The sequence below is a fragment of the Salvelinus namaycush genome, chromosome 1 (genome assembly GCF_016432855.1).
Source record: "Salvelinus namaycush isolate Seneca chromosome 1, SaNama_1.0, whole genome shotgun sequence".
Lineage (NCBI taxonomy): Eukaryota > Metazoa > Chordata > Actinopteri > Salmoniformes > Salmonidae > Salvelinus > Salvelinus namaycush.
In genome coordinates, this window is record NC_052307.1 from 74412363 (window position 1) to 74438666 (window position 26304).

Sequence of the window (26304 nt, forward strand, 5' to 3'; positions counted from 1 at the left end):
TTTTGTCACGGGTGCATCATTTTTTTCAGTTTTAAAGCTAATTTCCTTGCAATTCTGTAGATTTTGCCATGTCTAGTGTGTATTTATGTGATATTTGAGTGACTTGAACATTACAACAAAATCTATAGGCTAAAAAACCTAGCTGAAAAACATTAGCTGACAAGGGCTAGTTGATCTGGACATTTCTGGCAGTTATAAATATCTCTCTAATGTATGTAATGACTGACATGACAAGAGAAAAACTGATGCACTACACAATTAAAAAATTTGACCTCCGGGGGGGGGCGCGCTCCACAGTTTGGGAACCACTACTGTAACTATTTCTATGGGTCAAACTTACATAAAGTAATTACAGTAATTACAGATCAAAAGCCTACAAGTACATTTGATTATTTGAAAATGATTTTGTTATAGTGTTGTGAATGTGATCCATTAGGAAAGTTGTGTGTTTGCACAAAAGTTATTGCTTGAAGGAATAAGAAAGGATGTACATATTCAGCTGTAATGTGTAGGCTATCTGAACAAAGCGCTCAGATTTCTTTCTAAAAGGGAATGTATTGATGTTACATAACTGTTGTTTGGAGGCATCCTCATGCTTCTTGCACATTCCAAGAAAGACTATATGCTATTGATCATTTTGATCAATGAAAATGTATTATATGAGACACAATTATATTGGCTTATACATTGACGCACGACTCTCCACACGTTTCAGCAATAAGTTGTGATCATTGAGCTAGCTATTTATTACATTAACGGATGAATATGTAAGCATGTTATTTTCCTGAATATGTTTTGGGGGGATACAATTGTATTAATTTTCTTTAGCCAATCGCTGTAAAGAAACTGGAGCCGCGCAGCGTAAGAAATGGGAAAATACGTCAGAGAAATTACGTTTCTGCGTTTATAACCCAATAGAAGAAGGGGAATCATATGCAAATGAGATAGGAATAGGAAGTGAATTCCGAGATGTCAGTCTAGCGGTAGCTACATGTCAATGCATGTCCATCGACAGAGAGGGTGAAATAATAGAAAAGACGGACCGTAAATTATTTCGAGATAAATATAGAAACATCCCTATGGAAAGACACGGATTCAGACACAAAGGAGAAAAGGAAAAGACTGGACACGGTGTAGGAGAGGACGGTAAAGAGGTTAGTTTGCCAGCTATCTCTGTCTGTTACGATTAGGGACGGGGCGCAGGGCGCTGTGTTGTTTTCGTCGGTTTAGCTAGCTGAACACACCACTATCGAACTAAGCAAGGTATGCTAGCTCCCTAACACATTTTATTTTCCATTTGAACAAATACCTTGCTTAGTTCGCTAGATGTATGTTGGTTTGACATACTGCGAGAGAGGTTGTCAACATTCATTCCACCACTAGCTCGTGGATGCGCGAAAAGCAGGGATGGTGAGTTGGGGCCCTTTGCCAAATAGCATCGAGCTAACGTTACAGTACTAGTCCTCTCTTTCTTGTTTACTATATTATTACTTATGTCGACAAAAACATTTTTATTTTACGAAAGCCATCTAAAACATTGCTGTGTCCAGCATTACTTGTCGGTGGCAAAGCCATTGATAGATAAAGCAACGGGGACTGCATGGTGCGTATTGTAGCTGGTGGTGGGTTTCCCTTGACTAGGCTTGCTGCGCACTATGATAATATGCATTTACTGAGATGGCTAACTAAATTAGCTAGCTAGGTAATTGTCTTCTCATGCAGTGTGTTCCTATTTCTATATTATCATCGTCATCGTCATCATCACACACTTAGGCAAATTATTCCTACACCTGCCTACCAACACACATGTGAAAAAAGTGGTCCATGTGATGAAAACTAAAACAGGAGAGTTAAATTTGGGGTAAGCCATCTCAATGCATTCTCACTCATGCCCAGCTGCAAATGTTCACAACTGTGACAGACAGATTAAAGAGTAGGGTGATATGGGGCTGAGCCCGTGGTGGTTTCCCTAATCTCTCAACTACGCAGCTCTGGAATGTTATTGTATCTCATGGTGGCAGGGCAGGCTGTGATTCTTAGCACAGGCTAGCCGTGGCCTATTGAGGCACCTGCTTTCCTCCCCAAATGATTTAAGGCTACATCAGTGATCACGCTGGATGACTGACTGGCCTTCCCACATCAGAGGCAATCTGCAGTTTACATGAAACAACAACAAAGCGGCCACCCATCACTTGTTTTGGTAAAAAGCTGAGGGATGGGGTTAGAGAAATGTAAAAACACTCAAATTCACAGACAGAGCTATGGATGCAAGATCTGAGCATCCATGAAATCAAAGTATGCTTTCAACCCCCCCCCCCCAGAAAAGTGGCTTGTAGTTACTGCAGTTATTATTAGGACTTAACTAATGCATTCTAGAGGGTATAGAGGAGAACACACAGAGCCTAGTTTACATCCCAAATGGCACCCTATTCCCTATATAGGCCTAGTGCACACAGCCTTAGAAAGGATTCATAGAAGTGCCTGCTGACCTTATTGACCATGGCTAATGTAATTGATTCTTATCAGACAGTGTTCTTTCTGATTGGAGAGGGCAGCAATTCCCTGCTCTACGGGGAATTCCATTTGGAGCAGTGGAGGACAGCGGGGATCACTGTTAGTAATGGGGCTGTTAGGATTGATCACTGCACATTCTCTTGTTAACCAAGGAGACAGATGAACTTGAACACATCCGTCACAAATGACTGGTTTGAGGTCAGTGCTTAATATTGAAGAGGACCTATAGGGATTGTAGAACCATGTTAAAGGAAAGAAGTCTAGTATGGAGATATGAAGAGGCACATTTTCTCTGATGTTCTGTTGGGTTGTCTTGGCCAGATCACGCAAATTCTTAACACCTGTTTTAAAACATGAAATAAAAGTGTTTGTTTTTCTTCCAGATTTTACCACGTCACTGTGATTCTGTCACCGCACAAATAAAGGCTGTTGGACAGAGTGGATCATCTTTTTATTGAATTGAAACCTAAATTGTAAGTAAATAATTGTTTGATAGAATTGCTCAACTCTTTCCTATCCATGTTCTGAAGTTTGTTTGTTTTATCTAAACTACCTCATCTGACTCATATTTACATACCACAAGTTCTTCTTTTTGGACTGTAAACCAGCCTACCACTTTCTCCACCATCTCTTTTTGTTTTGGCAAGTCTGTTTACCATCATTGGCTTTGTTAATTTTCTGCTTCTGTCATTGCTCCTAGCAGGCAGCTGAAACATATTTAGCTGTTGCTAGGCTACATGCCTTGAATTCCTCTTTTTGACAGAGAAATAGCTAGACTACTTTGTGCCCTCTGTTTGTTCCATGGTCCACACTGTTTACTGCCACTGATTTAAGTTTGGTGAACAAGACGTAAGTTTAAAGTGACATAAATGTAGTTGTGTTGTCCAGGGTACAGTTAGTCAGTGTACTAGTGAGCATGGCTGATGTAGGCTAGTTGATTTAATGTTTTCCGTGTAGCAGGATCATCTGTACTAGCTGTATTTGTTCTACGTGGAATATTTACAGTCTAACGCTTTGTTTACTTCTCTGTGTTTGTCTCTCAGAGGCACCATGGCCACCCAAGACTCGGGCTACTATGACTACACCATCGTCGCCCCGGAGATGCCGGCCATGTTCGACGGCATGAAGCTGGCGGCGGTCGCAACGGTGCTGTACGTCATCGTCCGCTGCCTGAACCTCAAGAGTCCCACCGCCGCCCCTGACATCACCTACCAGGACACGCCCCTCAACCGCTTCCTGCTCAAGTCCTGCCCCATCCTGACCAAAGAGTGAGTGGCCTGTCGTTAAGTATTTGGCCATGTTTTAAATATCCCATCAGGTCCCATTTTTCCAGTCTTTGGTATGACTCGACCGGGGAACCCAACCTTCCAGTCTCAGGGCGGACACTCTAACCACAAGGCCACCGAGTTGGCCATGACTATTTTATAGCTTATTGGGGTCTTATGATTTGTTCTGGGAGTTTTCAGTAGCCCGTAATTGGAACACTGCACCCATGATCGCCTTGCCGTGACAGCACCAACGCTGCTGTTGTCACTCTACACTATAGCCTACATCTAGTCCCACATTCCAAAGAACTCCTGTGTGTTGTGGAATAAAGCGATACTCCTGTATGACTAGAGGTTTCTCTGAATGTGTGGCATGGTTCAGAGCCAGTACTCTACTCTACTGGCCTAATAGCCCTGTCTTAAGGGAGTCTGAAGCCCGGTGGGAGACTGGAGGCTTCCCTCAGCTGCTGTCTCGTTATGTAAGCCTCTGTTATTTCATCTCAAATCTCTGGCCACGAGTCCTTAGAGCTCTGGTCAAGAGTAGTGCAATATGTAGGGAATTGGGATGCAGATACTTTTTATCCAAGCAGACTGTAGATGTAGTTTGAGGTTTGTGTGTGTTCATGTGCGCTGTTTGCTTTTGTTTGACAGTCTGTCTGTGTTTTAAGACTGGTGTGTTTTTAGCCGTGACTAACGGACCTGGAATGTTCCAGACTTCCTCAGGGAGGGATGCCCAGTTAAATATTTGCCGTCAGTTCATTTGATCTAGTCATAGGCTTAATAAGTATGTGATAAGACTATTTGTTTAGCTCCAACTCTTGCACATTTTATCATTTATAAGGTTCATTATACTAATTACTAGGTGAATTGCTTCTTAATTAAATTCATTTTAATCTTAATTTTGCACTATATCCTTCCACTGGGCTGTACTCAGTCAAAAGCTAGCCAAGACAGAAAGTGTGTAAAAGGATATTGGGCTAGGGCTGTCATTCATTCATCTATTGCTCCTTGGCACTGTTTATGCTGACTAATGGTCCAGGACGGTTTGTGTAACTCCTAGTGACACCCAGTCAAGTTGCATAACACTGTTTCCAGCACGGTGACCACGGACAGATCAATCACGGAGAAGGAGAGAGGTACACAGTGGAGGAAATACGAGACAGGGGCGCAACGACTCTGTTCAAAGCAGTCAATGCATTCCATCTGTCATTGTATTGTAGAAAATAAGGGCGCAGCTGAAACATTTTACTCAATTTAGCCCAAGGAGAGTTTGGGAGTTAGCCTCTGAAAGGACAGATCCTGCATTGGAGTGATGTGCAACAGAGCCATTCTTCTCTGATACTGAGTGAAGCCAGGTTTCCATGATCAGAGGTCTACTTGGCCTTTTATCTCAATCCGTCTCGGATGGCTTTGTGTTCAGGAAACCAGCCCTGTAAAGGGGCAATGTGGGATTGGTTCATCCGTTTTTGAATGTTTCAAATAATGATATGTAGCCATTGTTTTTTTTTAAGAATATAATTTATGAATGCCTCGAAGAGCTTAGGTTAACTGGCTTACCCCATGATTTTACCCCCCAAAAGTATTGTGGTTACCCCTTCAGGCAGTAGATCAGAGGGCTGTGTATTGCATCATATCAAAAGGCTAGTTATTAAATCAGACTTCCAATAGAACAGACCCGTGACTTTGATCTGTACCTCAGACAACTAAGGGTGTTGTCTATCTATCAGCCCACGCTGGCTTCTGTTTCCTTTGCTTTGGTCTGCTGATGACTGTCAAGGGCGACAGCAGGTTACAGCGCACACACTCATGCACATAGACATGTATGAGGACACAAACTTGCGCACAGACATGTCGCTGCATGTGTGTGGAGGAACATGTGTGCGGTCACAGACGAGATTCAGATTCTCCTTTTTTTCTGTCTTGACTGGAGCACCCAGACCTACACCACTCTAAAGTGTAGGCAATATGACAGACTGATTTCATTCACACAGTAGATATTCAAAAGTGTAGCTTTCATCAGTCATGACAGTATTGGGCCATAGCCCCCCCTTCGCCTGCCTGGACTCCTCCCCTTGTCCTCTTAGTCCTCCTGTGACAACATTACGTCATCCCTGCCAGGCGAGGATTATTCGCAGAGCGAGAATGTTCTGGGCAATCAAACCTGACCAAGACTTTAGTGTATTAGTCTATATCGGGGATATTTAAATCAGAGCCTGGAGGTCCGGAGTACTCCTGCTTTTCTGTTCTACTTCATGCTACCTTCCTAACTCTACCTACGTCAGAGTTGATAATGCTGTTTACACACAGGGGTTGGAGGTCTTATCTGTAATATTAGTAATGGTGTGGGGAAGCATCAGCGGTCATTGTGTGTTTTGAGATGGGCGTTACGTAAGGGAAGTAATGTCCAGGTGCTCAGACTGCTCTAATGACAGTGGAGGAAGATGAGATTGAGGGGGTTGTGCAACTGTTGATTTAGCAACAGACTTTGCTCGCTGACGATATTTACTGTACCAGTTTGTACACTCCCCACCCATGTGTGTGGACCGTCAGTCCGTCCTTTGACACAGAGAGGTTCACCCTGACCTTGGTTATCTCTAACCTTGGTTTTCTCTGCAAACAGCTGCCTAGCTATTCTCTCCAGTCAGGGAGCTGCCTAGCTATTCTCTCCAGTCAGGGAGCTGCCTAGCTATTCTCTCCAGTCAGGGAGCTGCCTAGCTATTCGCTCCAGTCAGGGAGCTGCCTAGCTATTCGCTCCAGTCAGGGAGCTGCCTAGCTATTCGCTCCAGTCAGGGAGCTGCCTAGCTATTCGCTCCAGTCAGGGAGCTGCCTAGCTATTCGCTCCAGTCAGGGAGCTGCCTAGCTATTCGCTCCAGTCAGGGAGCTGCCTAGCTATTCGCTCCAGTCAGGGAGCTGCCTAGCTATTCGCTCCAGTCAGGGAGCTGCCTAGCTATTCGCTCCAGTCAGGGAGCTGCCTAGCTATTCGCTCCAGTCAGGGAGCTGCCTAGCTATTCGCTCCAGTCAGGGAGCTGCCTAGCTATTCGCTCCAGTCAGGGAGCATCGGAGGCCAAAGCTACATTTGAGGACATTGCAATTGTCAACATCGATCTCCTTCTTTTGTTATCGTGGCTGCTAATCTATAAACAGACCTACAATGGAAACCACTACTTGTTTTTGGCTTTTTGCCAAGGGTTTCCTGCTAAATGTTCGGTGTACTTCTGTGCTAAACTCAGTGTGCGGATGTGAGATGGTAGATTGTATGACTGTGATATGACTATCCCAGCTCATGTCTCACTGCAGTGCTAGCAGCAGATAGATCCACTTTGATCTCCTGCAGGGTTGGACCCTTACATACGTCTGCTCCCATACAGATACAGTACCAGGGCAGATGCATTATCAAGGATGGTCAGCTTCGTGTGTTTTTTACTTAGGAATGTGAATCTCTTCCCTGTCCCCCGCTGTGTGTAAATGTTGTTCCAACGCACTGTGACAGAGTCAACACAGCAAATAAACCACCCACCTTTTTGCCCTTGTTGTCTGTGCCTAACAACGTTTGTGCTGTTGTCATGTTGTGCTGCTGCCATGTTGTTGCCTCTTTGTTGTTGCTACTGTGTTGTACTGCTGCCATGTTGTGTTGCTACTGTGTTGTCATGTTGTACTGCTGCCATGTTGTACTGCTGCCATGTTGTGTTGCTACTGTGTTGTCATGTTGTACTGCTGCCATGTTGTGTTGCTACTGTGTTGTCATGTTGTACTGCTGCCATGTTGTGTTGCTACTGTGTTGTACTGCTGCCATGTTGTGTTGCTACTGTGTTGTCATGTTGTACTGCTGCCATGTTGTGTTGCTACTGTGTTATGTTGTGCTGCCACTGTGTTGTTGTCGTGTTGTGCTGCTGCCATGTTGTGCTGATACTGTGTTTTCATGTTGTACTGCTGCCATGTTGTGCTGCCACTGTGTTGTTGTCGTGTTGTGCTGCTGCCATGTTGTGTTGCTACTGTGTTGTCATGTTGTGCTGCTGCCATGTTGTCTTAGGTCTCTCTTTTTTATGTAGTGTTGGTGTCTCTTTTGTCCTACCTTTTTTAAAATTGTTTTTTTAAATTTTATCCCAGCCCCGTTCCCCGCAGGAGGCCTTTTGCCTCTTAGTAGGCCGTCATTGTAAATAACAATGAGTTCTTAATTAACTTGCCTAGTTAAAGGTTGAATACAAATAAAATAGTATACTACATTAGCTGACTGACCAAAATAAAACTGTCAGCAAGAACAAGTCATCAAGTAAAGTTATTCTATTACTTCAAGGGACATCCTAATATCCTAATGCTGTTGTGTGCTTGTTTCATACAGGAACCTCTTATGGACACTGTTGCACATTCCACACATGTAGAGTGTACTGTATGTTTGCGATGTAGGCTACTAGCCTGTGTGATAGAGCTCCTAGGGCCTATACGAAGAATTACAATGTATTTTATTACCTGCAAATAAACCTTTCATCTCTTGAGTAAATGTAGTAAGTAAGCCTTGTCCGAACCAGAACAGCCCATAGTGAATCTCTGTGTGTTTGTGTGTTTTGCAGGTACATTCCGCCCCTGCTGTGGGGTAAAAGTGGCCACCTGCAGACAGCACTGTATGGCAAGATGGGGCGGGTCAGCTGCCCTCACCCCATAGGCCTCAGGAAGTACTTACCCATGCAGGATGGGGCCACCGCCACCTTTGACCTCTTCGAGCCCATGGGGGACCACCGGACAGGAGGTGGGCTAGTTCAATCATTTATGGATCATTTATCAAGAATGGAGAATCTCTGTTGGCCTAGGACTCTCTTTTTGCAATATAAACAGTCAACAACAAAAACATCCCCCTCAATTGAGATGTGCTTGCCTTACCTTTTCTATGCCTAGATTTAACTGTTTGAGAATGCATTGTCATTTACAGCAATGACCAAGGAGAGAAGTGCAATGGGAAGGAAAGCTGTTGAATGAGCTCATTGGAAGCATGAGAGTAAATTCATCATAGCCCAATGTTGTGCTATGGACCTGTCCTATGTACAGTATCGGTCCTGTCTGGGCTCAGTTTGTCAGGGCGGTTTTGACGCCTTTGTTGGTCCATTGACCTGTTTACACTGGTTCCATTTCCCGTTCTGTAGGTGATTATTATGTCAGTGTTGTTGAGGACACAGATTTACAGACCGTGACTCTAGGTAAACTCTACTTTCGGCTAAGGTGATGAGATCAGGGTTAAGACCCAAATGGTACCCTATTCCCTATTTAGTGCACTACTTTTGACCAGACTATTGGCCATGGTCAAAAGTAGTGTACTGAATAGGGTGCCATTTGGGACGTAATTCATTTGTTTTGACCTCAGAGTTGAGACGTAGTAGTTTCTAATTGTCACTAGTTTGCGTTGCCATATGGAAGGGAGCATGTTGCTTTACTTCACACATGCCTACACACATCCACTGTTTGTTTCCTGTTCTAGTTGTGCTGTTGCCAGTGGCTTCTGTCTGTTGTCCCTTTTATCTTACATAGTTATTTAAAAAATACATTTGTATCCCTTTTGCCTCTTGTCAGGCCGTCATTGTAAATAACAAATTGTTCTTAATTGACTAGCCTGTTAAATTAAGGTAATAAAGAGCCTCTGGTAACTAGGCTACTTCTTGTTTTATTATTTGAGTGACTGGGACATCTCATCCTACAGAGGTTTTATTGTGGCACCATACTGTCTCTGTTTGCTGCCTGTCATATTTGCGTACGACACCGTGCAATGAGGACGTGTAATCTTGCCTTTTACATATTTTCATTTGGAAACGGCTCACTGATCCATCTGTTCGTATGTTTGCTATTCCAACAGATGACGTCACCATGGTGATATGCCCGGGGATCGGTAACCATAGCGAGAAGCACTACATCCGCACCTTTGTGGGTCACTCTCAGAAGGAGGGTTACAGGTGTGCTGTGCTCAATCACCTGGGTGCTCTGCCCAACATCGAGCTCACCTCACCTCGCATGTTCACCTACGGTGAGGACTACACAGACGTGTACAAACACACACATACTCCTTATAAAAAAACACACAAAAGCAACAACAATAAGTTTTATAGGTGAAAAGACAGGATAGGTTTTCACCACACCACCCTCATTTCAGATCAGTGGCCATGAATTATGCTCCCAAGGAAATGAACCAACTCAAAGCCCCAGTATGTAATGTCTTTGCTCTGGTCCGTGTGCTTGTTCTGGTAGGTTGCACGTGGGAGTTTGCATCCATGGTGGGTTACATCAAGAAGATGTTCCCTCACACCCACCTCATAGTGGTGGGCTTCAGCCTGGGAGGCAACATCGTGTGCAAGTTCCTGGGAGAGAACCGGACCAATCAGGAGAGAGTGCTGTGCTGCGTCAGCGTCTGCCAGGGATACAGTGCACTCAGGTGGGCTACGGTCTTAAGACTTATACCCTGTGCAAGTACGCAAAAGCAACATGTAAGAGCTTCTCAAAATGGCTATCCCGTGTTTTTCCGTGGGGTTACAAATTGCAGTGCTGCACAATTGTGTATTATAATTGCTACGCAAGGATGCTGAACGGCCATTTTGCCTAGCTAATGGTGTTTGTTGCATTACATACTATATCCCCTTTTTACACACAGCTGTATACTTGGTCAGTGAAGGTGTCATAACCATCATAATATAAACAGTGGAGACACATTGTCTTTTTTAGAGGCAGTGTTATGCTTGTTATCAATGAGCTGTAACATAGCTAACTTAATGTAAATAAGTGAATTGTTTTGCCCCACCTTAGTGAAGTTAGCTAGCTAGCTGAAGTTATTTACTGTACAGTTGGTTAGCATCCATTGCTACTCTTTTGCAAGCTATGGTAAAACAGCTGTCAAAAATGATACTGTTCAGTTGGGTTTTACCATTGGCGAAGGCTTCTAAAGATGAAGAAATTCAGATATTTCTTAGTTTGAGCACGATCCACTGAGTTTGTAAACTACGGCACGCGACATGGTTCAATGTGCCAGTAAATAAGCACAATTAACTTTTTTTTCTCAAATTGCCACTGTCTTGGCGCGAGAATTAGAATCATGTATACTGTGATAATGCCAGTAGAATAAATTAGTAACAGAGAGCAGTGTACAATATGGCGAACGAGGCGTTTTATGGTAAGTACATGGGGGGCCGTCATCTTTTATGCACCTTTATACTTTCCAAGTGTATTGCTTTGAATGCAAGTGCTCTGTCTCTCTTACTTCTGAGCCTTGCTACTCTGTAAAAGGAGGTTCACTCAGATGGAATTCACTTTGCCCAGCAGCTTTCTGTCTGACAAAGATGGCAACAAGGCTGAGAGTAGCTGGGATCCAAACATTGATCAAACATTGATCATTTCCTGTAGTTTGGCTTTATCTGTGATCTCAGTGGACTGGTGACTAACACAACAAAGACAGAGGACAGATGCCCTGCCTTTTATCCTTGCCCGGGTGCCGGTCTGGCTCCGCTGTAGACAACTGGTTGTTGCCTTGCCAAATCTTTTGAGGTAGGCAAAGATGTAGGCTAGGCTACAGTACTGAAGTTCTGTGTTATTGAATACTGAAACAGACTCATACTGTTGGCTGCTCCGTTAACCTGGGTTGTTAGTGTTATTGTTCATGCACCATGCAGTTCTTCCATGGAGGTGGTTTCAGGGTTTTCCGTTCTTAGTCCCTGTAATCTATTTGATTACACTTGGGTCTGCAGCAGACTCCCTGTTATCATAATGAGTATAGACTTTGTAAACACTTGAGCTTCTGTCGTGACGGGGAAAACTGTTTTGTCACGACACAGTGACTGAAAACGCACAACTCCAGTGTTTCTAGATGTGGTATTGCACAAGCTCTGGGACGGAGAAGATGGAACTCTGTGAAACGTGTTTTTGAACCCCACCTTTTAGAGTGTGAAACGTGGCCAACTTCTCTTGGCAGGAACACTGTCTGCTCTGTCCAGAGAGTAAACAGTGTTCGTGTGTGTGTCAGGACCAGGCAGACTGGCCTTTTGTGAAATGGGATTAGTCTTTATACCTCTGTTTTATTTTCCATTCCTGTCTGTCATAGCTAAAGCCTTGTCTTTTGTCATTGCCCATGCCATCTGTTGAATGGGATTGTTATGCCTGCTGCGTAGTTCTCACTATATATGCTACCTCTGTAGTATTTCTCATCAGGGTTGGGTGGGTAGGTTACGTTCTAAATGCAATTTGTTAGTTACTAGTTACCTGTGAAATTGTAATCAGTAATGTAACTTTTGGATTGTCCAAACCCGGTAACATTATCTGATTACTTTAAGTTACTTTTTGATTACTTTCCCCTTAAGAGGCATTAGAAGAAGACAAAAAGGATCCATCAAACACATTTGGTGTGTCATCATAGAGGTCTCTGAACTTATGGTCAGGCAAAAAAATCTGATTAAGCCTACATGTAACTGATAACATGTGAAACAAGGTTGAGGAGTAACTGATTACATGTGCACTAGCAGATATGAAGTTGGACTAGTTAATTGCTAGATGGGTACTGCTAGCTTTTTGCTAGCTAGTTATTAGCTAGTTGCTAGTACTGCTAGCTTGTTGCTAGCTAGGTAGTGTTGGTGAGTTCATAGTGCAGTGAGAGATCGTTCTGTGGATTTAACGTGTGGGGTGATGGTTAGCATGTCAGCTTCAAGAGTACAAAGTGTTGTTGGCAGCAGTTTGTTGTTGTTGTCCTGTATTGGCCTACAGTGATAACCCGTGTTGCATGCTTTAGACAACTTTTGACAATGTTGGTTCTCAGGCCAAACAGATATAACCATGACAACAATATCATTTGTTCTCTCTCTACACACAACTGACTTCCTGGTGTGTGTGTGTACAGGGCCCAGGAGACGTTCCTACAGTGGGACCAGTGCAGACGCTTCTACAACTTCCTCATGGCCGACAACATGAAGAAGATCATCCTCTCACACAGGTACTCAGCCCTGTTCCAATACTTAGCACATTCACACTGGTAGGCCCAGTCCCAAAGAAACCCCTAACCCCTACCCTAGGGCCATGACACTTGTCATGCATCTGAAATGGCCAAATTACTGTAAAAGCGATATGGTGGAAACTCCATGTGGTGATTGGGAGCTATCATCACCTGATAACACCCGTTCAAGCCCTGCTGGGGCCACCCATAGGAAAACAAACTGTCTGCTAAATGGCTTATATTATTTAAGATCTATGACAAATGGCTTGGACTTAACTCGTCACAACCCAGCAGATCAGTCAAATTCCCCATAGAGGAGAAACACCAAACGTGTACACAGCAGCTCCCTGAGGCAAACTATTTAACTAATGAAATGGAGGCAATTAGCGATGGCACGGAAATTCCTGGTATAGGTGTGGATTTTACTGAGAATAACTAGTGTTGTCACGTGTTTCAATGGCATGTCTCAACATTTTGTGTGTGTGTGTTTACAGGGGCAGTCTGTTTGGAAGTGCAACGAAGATGGAGGACGCAGACCTGAGCCGGCTCTACACGGCCACCTCCCTCATGCAGATCGATGAAACCATCATGAGGTATAGCACATGCTGAAAATAAACTAGACTCAGAATCAAATCAGTGTTTTGCTTTCCACCCAATACATTTTAGTAAAATACACTAAATAGAATCTAATAAGGAACACATGCTAAAATGACACAACGCAGTTATTCCTGTGAACAACCGGTCTCACATTGACCCCCTGTGAAATCAGTGTTGAGTCCTCACACTACAATATTTAGGACTGATTTCACAGGGGGTCAATGTGAGATTTATGGCTGTATGTTTAAAATACTGTCAACACTCATCAGTACCTGCTGAAGTTCAAGCCAAACCTTTCGAGTTTTGTCAATACGTAGGAACACTATGCTAGGAGCCATTGAGCAGGGCTGGGCGATTATGGCCTAAAACAAATTCTAACTAATGGGAGTTTCTCGATTTAAATCTTGAAATAAGCTTTGTTGCACAATTTAAGGTCAAAACACTGCATTTCAAACAGTTTGGAATAATATGATGAATTCAGGGCTTGTAAAATTATACCTAAGCTTTTTACCCATTAATAATTAAATGTATTTTATCAAAATAGATTAACCTGCTTTTTTGCAATAATCGCTGCGCTGGCTTTTAAATCTATGAAAATACCCTTTTTGTTACATATTTAACCAGAACCAGGCACAATGTACATTCACTAATAATGACTAACTTAAGGTAGCAGGAATTATTGATAATGAACACAGGTCAACCTCTCAAGCCCACCTTCTAGTGGGTAGCCAGCTAATCTTTATATTTCAAGTCTAGCCAACTTGGGTGTATTTGCTTGCTAACATGGTATAACAGTTGAACTGTTATGAATACACCCTCCTGTCCATCTCCACCTGTTCGAACAAACTGTTCACTTTGTTTAGATATTGAAATCAAGTGAGAACGAGTTGCCAATTCCTGATATTAATGTGTCTTGTTATGCTCATTGCACATTTATAAAACACATACTAGACAGCTAGCACATAACAGCATGTGGCTAAAATGCTGCTAGCGGTGGTGTTACCGCAATGCCGCGCACGACAGGAACTTAGCATACATTTGCCCAAGTCGTTGATACACACGTCTTAGTAAGGTCTGCTCTGTTCTACATGTTGGGAGCTGAGACATGAATAGGGTATCATTAGAAAGGTTTAGTTTAAATGCAGATAGAGTTTAAACTGCTTGTTGTCAGAGAGGAAGAAGTGCTCTTTTAGTCTTTGTTGTGGTGAGTGGCAGGGGGAGGGGCTTGCTGTGTGTCAGTGGGAAGGTGCACAGTGAACACAGCACAGAAGGAGCAAAGGAGACGAGAAAAAAGACAGTTAAAAATATATATATTTTTTTACCTTGATTTTTCGATACAGGCATTTTGAACAGTGTGCTAAAACATTAATTTGCTATATCGCCAAGCTCTAAGAAAGGCCTCTGAGTATCTTGCTGTGCACGGTTCGTAGGGATGTGCGCACACACTTAGTATGTCACTTAATAATCCCTCCAGTTTCCACAGCATGCTGCTTTGTTTTGTGACCTGTCACCCCTCCTGTCTCTGCAGGAAGTTCCACGGGCACAACTCCCTCAAAGAATACTACGAGAAGGAGAGCTGTGTGCATTATATTCACAATGTAGGTTGATACTCTCTATCCCTACTTCTCTCCTGTGTGAATTAACAATACTCTTCTAAACATGTATGTGTGTATGAATATCAGAAATGTATTAAAGGAAGTGCTTAGAACAGTGTGAGGTTCTTTGGAGAGTTCATGATTTAAGCTTGTCTAAGTGGACTTATTGGGCTTGTGTATTGCATACAGTATATCTAATTATGGTTGTATTTTGTAGGTTGACGTGCCACTTCTGCTGGTCAACTCTGCAGACGATCCTCTGGTCCACGGGTCTCTGCTCACCATCCCTCGCACACTGGCAGGTAACACACACCTGCATTAGTACACACACAGAGTTTCTCTACTCAGAGCTCGTCCCTACAGAGACACAGGGCCACTCGGCAGTGCCTGGTCAATCTGTCAGTCAGTCTATTGTCTTCAACCTAAGACATGCTGAGGTGCACATTCAGAGCCAGTAGACTGATCTGACTGTTGGTACTAGCTCTAAAATCACAGGACAGTTCTGGGCATTTAAAAAGTTGTCAGAGGCTGCATGACCGGCTCGAACCGCCCTATCCCGTCCCCAGGACACCTTTCCCCCAGAGCTAAACATGCGCATTCCCCACTTGATAAAATTACATCTCTACTTGGACTGTCTGTGTCCTGCGTCTGTTATAATGCAATGTCATTATAGTTAACACAGACACAGAAGTCTGTATAACATGTTGATCATGTCATTATAGTTAACACAGACGTTTGTACAACATGTTTATAGTTACAACTAATAGTTACAACAGAAGTTTGTAGGCTGCAACACGTCGATCATGTTTATATTTACAACAGACAATAGACACAGATGTTTGTACAACACGTCGATCGTGTTGTTTATACACTGCTCAAAAAAATAAAGGGAACACTTAAACAACACAATGTAACTCCAAGTCAATCACACTTCTGTGAAATCAAACTGTCCAATTAGGAAGCAACACTGATTGACAATACATTTCACATGCTGTTGTGCAAATGGAATAGACAAAAGGTGGAAATTATAGGCAATTAGCAAGACACCCCCAAAAAAGGAGTGATTCTGCAGGTGGTGACCACAGACCACTTCTCAGTTCCTATGCTTCCTGGCTGATGTTTTGGTCACTTTTGAATGCTGGCGGTGCTATCACTCTAGTGGTAGCATGAGACGGAGTCTACAACCCACACAAGTGGCTCAGGTAGTGCAGTTCATCCAGGATGGCACATCAATGCGAGCTGTGGCAAAAAGGTTTGCTGTGTCTGTCAGCGTAGTGTCCAGAGCATGGAGGCGCTACCAGGAGACAGGCCAGTACATCAGGAGACGTGGAGGAGGCCGTAGGAGGGCAACAACCCAGCAGCAGGACCGCTACCTCCGCCTTTGTGCCAGGAGGTGCACTGCCAGAGCCCTGCAAAATGACCTCCAGCAGGCCACAAATATAGGAGATATAGGAGATTCTCAGCTGGTGCCCTGCCTAACTCTCTTAACTTCTCTAGGGTATGTGGGACGGTAGTATCCCACCTAACCAACAGCCAGTGAAATTGCAGGGCGCCAAATTCAAAACAACAGAAATCTCATAATTAAAATTCCTCAAACATACAAGCATTATACACCATTTTAAAGATAAACCTCTCATTAATCCAACCAAAGTGTCTGATTTCAAAACGGATTTACGGTGAAAGCACACCTTGCGATTATGTTAGGGCAGTACATAGCCACAGAAATACACAGCAATTTTTCCAGCCAAAGAGAGTAACAAAAAGCAGAAATTGAGTTAAAATGAATCACTAACCTTTGATGATCTTCATCAGATGACACTCATAGGACTTCATGTTACACAATACATGCATGTTTTGTTCGGTAAAGTTCATATTTATATCCAAAAATCGGAGTTTAGGCCAAAAGCGAAAGAAAATGCAGCGCGCCAAATTCTAATTAATTACTATAAATATCAAACTTTCATTAAATAATAACATGAAAGATACCAAATTAAAGCTACACGTGTTGTGAATTCAGCCAACATGTCAGAATTCAAATAGGCTTTTCGGCAAAAGCATACTATGCTATTATCTGAGCATAGCACCATAGTAAACAAAAGAGAAAACATTTCAACCCTGCAGGCGCGACACAAAACGCAGAAATAAAAATATAATTCATGCCTTACCTTTGACGAGCTTCTGTTGTTGGCACTCCACTATGTCCCATAAACATCACAAATGGTAATTTTCTTCGATTAATTCCGTCGATATATATCCAAAATGTCCATTTATTTGGCGCGTTTGATCCAGAAAAACACCGGTTCCAAGTTGCGTAACGTGACGACAAAATATCTCAAAAGTTACCTGTACTTTGCAAAAACATTTCAAACTACTTTTGTAATCCAACTTTAGGTATTTTTTAAAGTAAATAATTGATAAAATTGAAGACGGGATGATCTGTGTTCAATACAGGAAGAAAACATACTCAAGCATGCTTTCTGGTCTTTGCGCCTCTATCAAACAGTACACATGAAGTTACACTTTTTCAAGATGGTCGTACTTCTTCATTACACAAAGGAATAACCTCAACCAATTTCTAAAGACTGGTGGCATCCAGTGGAAGCAGTAGGAACTGCAAGCAAGTCCCTTAGAAATCTGGATTCCCAATGAAAACTCATTGAAAACAGGGTGACCTCAATTTTTTTTTTTTTTATCTGAATGGTTTGTCCTCGGGGTTTCGCCTGCTACATAAGTTCTGTTATACTCACAGACATGATTCAAATAGTTTTAGAGACTTCAGAGTGTTTTCTATCCAAATCTACTAATAATATGCATATCTTATATTCTGGGGATGAGTAGCTGGCAGTTTAATTTGGGCATGCTTTTCATCCAAAATTCTGAATGCTGCCTCCTACCCTAGAGAAGTTAAAGGGGAAATCAGCTGGTGCCCTGCCTAACTTTCTGAAAGGGGAAATCAGCTGGTGCCCTGCCTAACTCTCTGAAAGGGGAAATCAGCTGGTGCCCTGCCTAACTTTCTGAAAGGGGAAATCAGCTGGTGCCCTGCCTAACTTTCTGAAAGGGGAAATCAGCTGGTGCCCTGCCTAACTCTCTGAAAGGGGAAATCAGCTGGTGCCCTGCCTAACTCTCTGAAAGGGGAAATCAGCTGGTGGTTCTGTCCCCTTTGCCCTAGAAGAGTCAGGCTGACTCACACTGGCCACAGGAAGCCTGGAAACATGCAAAAGCTTTTGTATAACTAATGTAGTCACCTCACCTGGAATCAAACTTTAAGCCGCATGGTAGTTGGCACATGTCATTAGGACTGTCTGGCGGACAAATCCAGCCACCAATCTTTTAGTTGGGAACCTCAGTCAGGAGTCTCGTGCTGCATAGTGCTTAACCCAGAGTTACATTCCATTTCATTTCAGGATTCAAATTAAATGTTATTCAAATGAAGAATATGACAGTATTATTATGACTTAACAGTGTGTAGTTTAGATGAATTAGGCTTCTGTAGAATTGACCTCAATTTGGGCCACCTCATGATGCTTTGCTCATACTTATCTTCTGTGTCACAAAATGGAAGCTGCATATTAGACATTATTTCTGTTTTAAAGCAAGCTTCAACTTTTCCTTGCGTCTAGTTAATGGTCCTTTTTTAAAACGCTATTAAACAATTGATAGGACACTGCTTCCCAAAAGATGCAGCCGGCCAAACTGAATGGTTTATTATGAATGTGTTCCTACATCAAACCCTCTTCAGGGTTCAGCCTAATGGAAAGCTTGGGTGTCCTTCTTGAATTTTTTATAAATATGAGTCATTTCCTAGAATCACCTAGGCTATTATAACCGCTGGTAGATGTTAGCAGATAGTGTATGGTTGGTACAAGCCCTGTGGGATCGCGCTCACCAGGCGGACACTGCAGTGTTCCCCACTAACCCAGTTAGAGCTGGAGAAATTACAGCTCCATGTCTGGATCCCACGCTAGTGTTCTGTTCAGGGTTGGGGTCCATTCAGGAAGTGATTTCAATTGTGGGAGAAAAAAAATCTTCTACTTCTCTGTTTAATTTAGAAGTAATGGAAAATAGGGGTCCATTTTTATTATTGAATTGGAATATCAATTTACTTCCTTAATCAGCCCAACCCTGATTCTGTTCTACCACTTCTAATACTGTTGTTACTTGCTACATGCTTAGTCATTTCATAAAAGGTTATGTTGTGCCATTTTAATCTGTTATTTACAATGTTCTAACAGTTTATTTCAAGTTAATATATGAACACTAACCTCACTAAATAGGTTATAAATAGGCTGTACTGTACAGCCAATCAAAGTGACTTGTCCCATTTTGGTTGACGTGCACCTCCCAGTGGATTGGGTTGAACAATTGGTGTTTCAACAAAAAACAAAACCGAACGGTATGAAGTAGCTCAGCTACAGAGTAATAGGTTAATTATTCTAGTTGGTCGATCCTGATAGATATTACATGTTTATTGCCTTTATCAAGGCGCTGTTTATCTTTCATCAGGGTTATTGAGCTAACTGGGGATAGTGATGGGTGTTAATACACTGGACCCTGCTCTCCTTCCTCTCCTTGTCCTCCTAGACGCCTGACTCAATATCTCTGTCCCATTACACAGATGACGCCATTTTACGACCTTGGTGTAACATTATGTGCTGTGTTCGTCATTTTACAGAATGTATGGCATCATTCCTGACATAACTGTCACTAAACAATGACTCCCATGTGGTTCCGGGGGCTGGTCTGGTGGTAGTGCTGCCGACCCGGATCACATGCCCCTGGAGGCAGCGGTTCCATCTCCCGTTCCTCCACTTGCTTTCTGTACTGTATCCCTCTTATCTCTCTCCCTCTCATACATTTCTATCCATTTGTCTATCAACTTAAAAATATGTTTTAAAAGATGCCGCTTTCTTCATATTCTACCCTCTCCCTTTCTGTTCCTATCCCCCTCCAGAGAAGAAGCAGAATGTCATCTTCGCCCTGACACTGCATGGGGGGCACCTGGGCTTCTTTGAGGGGGCCGTGCTCGTCCCCCAGCCCCTCACCTGGATGGACAAGGTGATCGTGGGTTACGCCAACGCCATGTGCCAATGGGAAAAACAGAAACCGCCATGCCAAAAAAGCGGGAACCTGAATACACCCTGTCCTGAAGAGAAGGCAGCGTAACCTTTAACTTCCTGTACTCCTCTCTCGTTCACCTCTGACCCTCCCCTCCCCACTCACTGAGGAGAAACCTTAACCAAACTTGAACTACTACTCTCTCTCTCTCCTCTCACGCCTCTTTTCGGGTTACTGTCTCAACCGTCTCCTCCCTGGTACCCCTGTTCCCTCAGCCTCTACTCCTCCTGCTGCCCCCCTCTAACCAAAACCACCTTACACGTGAAGGAACTAAAATGACTAAATGCCTTTGTGCTTTGTCTCTGAGGGGAACTAGTGGAGTGGAGAGGAACAACTACTTTTGTCCTTACGTAAACATTACCAAGAGAGATCCCTGAGATCCAACCATGGAGACTTTGACCAAATACTCACTAAAAAGGGATGAAACAAACTGGCATCCTACGAGTAGAGAGGGAGAGAGCGACATGGTAGATGTGTAGTCGTAGAGAAAACCAGCACAGAAGAAACCTCCTAGTACTATCTCTGAGGACTAATGAAGCTGCAGTTACTGTACGTTACAGTGCGCTCACTGCTGACGACTGCCAAGGCTTTAGCCTAGTTTGCCGTCTTAAACCAACACCGCCTCTTTATACAATGTATGTTAATCACAAATACTGTATAAAAAGCCAGTTTAGTTTAGCAGGCCGTGTGTGCTGAGAAGGAGAGCTACGGGATAGCTCTGTTAGTATGTGACCTTTTCTATTAGGTTGATCTGATTCGCCGTTCAGTCTGTTTTAGTCCTAAATATGGTTTCTTGGTGAATATCAGCCCTTTTTGGAAGGTATACAAATATTGAATTAGTTTATTATTATTATTATAGTCATTTTATTATACAATTATTTTCAGATCACGAGTCCCCCATAAAATGAGTATCTATTTCGCACTTGATTCCATGTAGAATCAAGGGGTATGTCTCACAATGCACCCTAGATCCTATGGTGAAATTTAGTGGACCTGGTCAAAAGTAGAGCACTACAAAGGGAATAGGGTGCCTTTTGGGATGCATCCAAGATCTCACTCGCCCCTCAGTGATATTAAGCAGTGGAGGTAGGTTTTTACCTAGCGGACCTGACCTGTGGTCAATCTCAATGAGATCCATGCACATTCCTACTGTCTCGTTCTATCACTTTTATTCAATGCACTTTATACGTTGTATGTCACGTTTCTTTCTTTATTCAACCATTTTGTTATTCTTTTATGGGACTAGCGGAAGACAAAGGTTTAGAAACTTTGTTTTTTTTTGCGTAACGTTTAGTTCAGTGACACTAACGAACGGGAGGGAGAGAGGTTGATAACTCTTCAAGTTAGACGGCCCAAATGATCCCCACGTTCACTAAACCCTACAGTCCACCCTCCCAGTAGAGGATTTTTGTATATAAAAATAAGACACTTTTTCCAATATAGTGCCCTACATGTTAGTACACTATGTAGGGAATAGTGTCATTTGAGATTAGCCCTCAGGGTGAGTCTTCCTTGGCTGTCTGTCCTGTGCAGTCAACCTACTCAGCCTTACTACTAACCCTAACCTACTCAGTCCTATACCCTTGATCAGCTCCAGGTCTTCTGAAGCATGACTGACTATGGAGTCATTCCCTTAGACACAGAGAGTAGCCCACTGCCAATACACAGACACTCCAGTGTCAGACACTCGTATGGAAATGGACCTAGGTGTACTTGTTTGGGCTAGCAGCTCTGACTCAATAATATCACAAATACATTTTCAACCAAAGTCACAACGTACATAACTGCTGTGATAACTGGTTTATCACATCTGATGTTGAACCCTTAATTGTCGAGGGCACTGTACAGAGGTGAACATACAATCATGTAGATGACTGGTTTTATAGACCATGTGTTCATGGGACCTGAGCTGTGAGGTGTGCTGAGTAGGATGGCCATAATCATTGTGTTTATGACTTCCAACAGACTCCATTTTGTTGAACCAAAAGTCGTCACAGAAAAGTTTTTTTTAGTTGACCAGTGGTAGAATACTGATAGAATATTGGTGGCAGTGTTGAGGTCTACCAGAGAGGAAGTATATTATACATGGGAATGGCCCAACTTTGTTGCTAGGGAACATTATCTTTCAACGGGGGAGAGAATTTCTTTCCATTTAGTTGTCAGGACCGAAGGTCTTAGCACACACGTTTATGTTTGAAGGAATGCTGGAATGTTAATGCTGAAACATGCTGAGGTGTATGAGAACGATGTGTAGGTGAGAATCTGATGAGGTTCGCAAAGACAACCCCGAAGTCAAGGGGGAGTGGCGAAAAAGATCAAGTTTAGATGTTATAGCTGAGACGTCATAGCTTTCCGTGTTTCCTCCTCTTATATATAATGGCCATGCATTTTCCCCTTCAAAGCCTGCAGTGGCAGCCATGCTGGTGGTGTGTTGTCATGACTTGTCCAGTCCAGAGGTCCAGCCAAGTGAACTGTAGGGAGGAAAAGTTGGTGATTCACTGTACATTAGTGTTATGTCCTAAATGGTACCATATTCCCTAATATAGTGCACTACTTTTAACCCGATCCCTATGGACTCTGGTCAAAAGTAGTGCACTATATAAGGATTAAGGTGCCATTTGGGATGCTGCCAGGCGTATCAGTCTCACCCAACCCATACCCTCTGTGTACCATAATGAGCTCTTTCAACATCACCTCCTGCCAGTCATTTGGCTGGCTGAGTTCTTTCAGCCTTGTAAACGTCACTCCCTTCTCGAACTTCCTCAGTCAACTGGCATCCAAACACAAGGGTGCTTGGAGGCTTGGAGAGCAAACTACAACTACTGTCTTAAATCCAGCCAGTAGGTTACTGTACTGTAGTCCTTTAGACATTATTGATGTTAACTCAGTGAGACAAGATTTTAATACAGCTGTTGAACTAACTGATGTTTATTACCAATGTTTGTTACCACTTTTTAAGGACACTTCACAGTTTTAGTTAAAAGTTGATAGAAAATCAGTTAGTCAGTGACTCGTCCAGTCTAACCGATAGTCATGTCGTTCTGAGATATCCCAGCGAGTAAGATCTGAGTCTTGATACACCAGCATAACAAGCCGTCTTTGCTATGACTCCACACCAACAGGGTGTGTTCTGTCTATAGAAATCCACTTATCACCTAACTTTGCACAGAAATGCAGGTTTGGATTGTATCTCTTCAAACTACTTACAGAATTCAACATTTTGTTTGTTTTTCAGAATTCTTTTTGAAATGTTTTTTGTATTGTTACGGTGACTTATTATTTTCTTGTATGTGCAGATTTGTCAGAGTGAGTGTATATGAATGAATGTAGGTGTGTATGCTGAGTCCTAACACCATCTCTGGTTTGGAAAACCAAAACATGTCTTCACTTTTTAAAGATACAAATCAATTAAAATGTATACATAGTTCGGTCGTTCCACCAATTCAGTGCCTTTTTAGAATTCAGCTGGTAACATTCTCTCAAAGTGCACATGTTCAACTTCATTAAAAACACTTTTCCCATCTCAAGAGGTTAAATAAAAAAGCGACTATATAAAGTTTGAAATAAAGTAATAGGGTTGGTGATCATAAATAAGCCATAAATCCCATTGTGATGGAGGGAATGGGAGCCAGTTGTGTACAACCAGGAGGGGCAATTGAATGCAAGCTTTAATAAAATAAAAGTTTAAACATTTCTAGCCTGTCTATATATGGGCTAACAGGGTTGACGTGTTAGGCTCGACCCACTCAGTTCCCCACCACAAAACACCAGAACCAGCTCATCTGCTTTTACACTGTGATTTGACTATTAGATATTAGTGTCTTTAGGTTATTATTATAGTTTCACCATTTTAAATTGAAAGTTCAGTTTACGTAACAGAGTTAACCTTTAAAATGAAGGGACTTTTTTCTTTTTCTTGAAATGAATTACAATCTTCAGAAAGGACTGCCAAAGCAACTAAATAACTAGGGCTTTACAATGATGGAGAAATGTTGAGCTTAAGTGGGTTAAAATCTTCCTGGAGGAAACCGAGAGTTCATGGAGGGACATGTCAATGCTGAATTTTTGCACTTTAGGAAGTCTATTCATATAAAACATGTGATTTATTGAATTCTCCATGTGGTCTATATTAAAGGGCACTTCAATGAATAACAGGCTTTTAAAATTCAATATTGGAACATAATTTCTACTTCAACTATCAAAAGGATACAAAAGGCAGTCATTTGGTGAAACGACCCAGTTATATGTTACTGTATGACAGGGACCAGGGGCCATTTTATAACAGATTCAGGCAATAATCAATAGGGATTTTTGTTTCTCTCAAGGTGTAAATGCAGACATGTGAGGGGACAGATGAGTACAAAATGAAAGTGGGAGAACCATCTTATTTATGCAGTTCTGTTTCGACATAGAGAATGGCCTCCAATCCATGTCCGACGTTCTGAGTTTATTTTAGGATTGATATGAAACAATGTATTAATCTTAACTTCCGCTTGTTGAAACTAATTGTGTGACTGACTATGGTCTTGCAGGTCCTGCTTTTGAGAAACAACCTTTTGAGACTGGATGAGCTCACCACACTGAGATCAGAGGCCAAATGTAACTAGTGTCTCAGAGTAGGAGTGCTGATCTAGGATCAGTTTTTAAATCAAAATATTTCATTGGTTGTATGGACATTGGGGACCTAGATCAGCACTCCTAAAGCCCCAGGGGTTTATTCCATGAGGTGAAATGTCCAGAACGATGCTCATAGAAAAGTAGTGCATAGAACCAACATGGTTCTCGATTCCACAAGAAAGAAAGCTCTGTAAATGCTATGCAATCCATTTCTATCTGAAACGTTCTGACCATGCCTGAAGCTGGTGAACACAGCTAAGATATGGGGAATGGAGCCCTTTCCACCTATAAGAACACAGTGATCCATGACATCAACAAATGTTCACTTTTAACATTCTAGAGCTTTATTCTTGTGTTTACAATCCGTTTCATTGTATGAAGATGTTAGCTGTTCTGGAAGGGTGGTGGATGTGGAAATGTAATTTTGGTGCACTGATATAATCATACAGTATGAAATTATGAATTCAGATCACTGGTGTGTTTTTGTAAAGAAACCCAATGGTGTGTGTGATGTAATAATAAAACAAATATGGTTGTGTTCCAAAAATAAATTATTTTCTTGTAAAAAGTTTCTTGTCTTCATGAGCAACTGGTGTTATGATTGATCTCATGTTCAATGCCTTCAGAAAGTATTCACACCCCTTGACTTTTTACATATTTTGTTGTGTTACAAAGTGGAATTAAAATGGATTTAATTGTCATTTTTTTTGTCAATGATCTAAACAAAATACTAACAATGAAAAATAACATCTTGATTAGAAAAGTATTCAACTTGGTAACACTTGACAACCAGCATCATCATAATGTCATAACTGACAACTTGTCATAATATATGTCATGACAGTTTTATGAACATTTTGTGTTAATTTATGGCTGGTTATGACACCCACATAAGAGTGTCAAAACCCACAAAACCTACCACACAAGGTAAAACATTCCATTACACCATAGCCTACTTGTCAACAGTATGTTTGTTATATAACATTTTCTGAAATGTACCATATTCAATTATTGTAATTATGCACACATTGATGTCAGACATGCACCTACCCCAATGCTCTGTTGCTGATGACTGGGGTGAATGCAGGAGCAGATTTCAGGAGCAGGACAAAACACCCTCTTTTTGACTGATGACTGACATAAGGGCATGTACGTGATAGGCCTATCTGGCTTATATGATTATGATGGTCATAATGCTTCTTGACAGTGTCATGAGGTGTATTTTCTTAGTCCAAGTAAAGAGACACAGTATAGCCTTAATGCTTCATGACAGTGTATTTTCTACAAGTTATTTAAAATGTTATGAAAACATGACTAAAGAATTCATTACAACAACAAAGGACGTAAGAAACAAACTTTCAAAGAAAGGAAACTTCTTGGCAAGGAAAAAACACATTTGAATAAATGTGGGTTTTGACACCCTTATGCAGGTGCCATAACCAGCCATAGAATAACACAATATATATATACATTTACTTTAGTTTAATTAGTAAATATATACAGTGCCTTCGGAAAGTATTCAGACACCCTTGACTTTTTCCACATTTTGTTATGTTACAGCCTTAATAAATTTGAGAATAAATTGTTTTTTCCCCATCATCAATCTACACACAATACCCCATAAGGACAAAGCAAAAACAGGATTTAGACA

General features: G+C 42.1%; 1 protein-coding gene across 2 annotated transcripts; it reads left to right on the forward strand.

Annotated features, from left to right (window-relative positions):
- Positions 1–913: 913 nt before the first annotated feature.
- LOC120048775 (monoacylglycerol lipase ABHD2-like) lies at positions 914–25224 on the forward strand. Of its 2 annotated transcripts, none has more exons than XM_038994988.1 (11): positions 914–1154; positions 2898–2987; positions 3558–3782; positions 8348–8523; positions 9619–9786; positions 10008–10191; positions 12637–12729; positions 13224–13322; positions 14855–14924; positions 15139–15223; positions 19873–25224. In XM_038994988.1, the coding sequence occupies exons 3-11, from the start codon at positions 3565–3567 to the stop codon at positions 20082–20084; spliced, it is 1305 nt and encodes a 434-aa protein (XP_038850916.1). In that variant the 5' UTR covers positions 914–1154; positions 2898–2987; positions 3558–3564; the 3' UTR covers positions 20085–25224. The 2 variants fall into 2 exon arrangements, with proteins under 2 accessions (XP_038850916.1, XP_038850924.1); XM_038994996.1 differs by lacking the exon at positions 914–1154 and adding an exon at positions 1161–2712.
- The last annotated feature ends 1080 nt before the right edge of the window (positions 25225–26304 follow it).

Bases quoted from the DNA above. Each gene is read 5' to 3' on its own strand.
- LOC120048775 (XM_038994988.1), top strand. From the start codon at position 3,565: ATGGCCACCCAAGACTCGGGCTACTATGACTACACCATCGTCGCCCCG. The intron at 13,323-14,854 runs GTATAGCACATG...CTGTCTCTGCAG, and splicing joins ATCGATGAAACCATCATGAG to GAAGTTCCACGGGCACAACT. The intron at 14,925-15,138 runs GTAGGTTGATAC...TGTATTTTGTAG, and splicing joins GTGTGCATTATATTCACAAT to GTTGACGTGCCACTTCTGCT.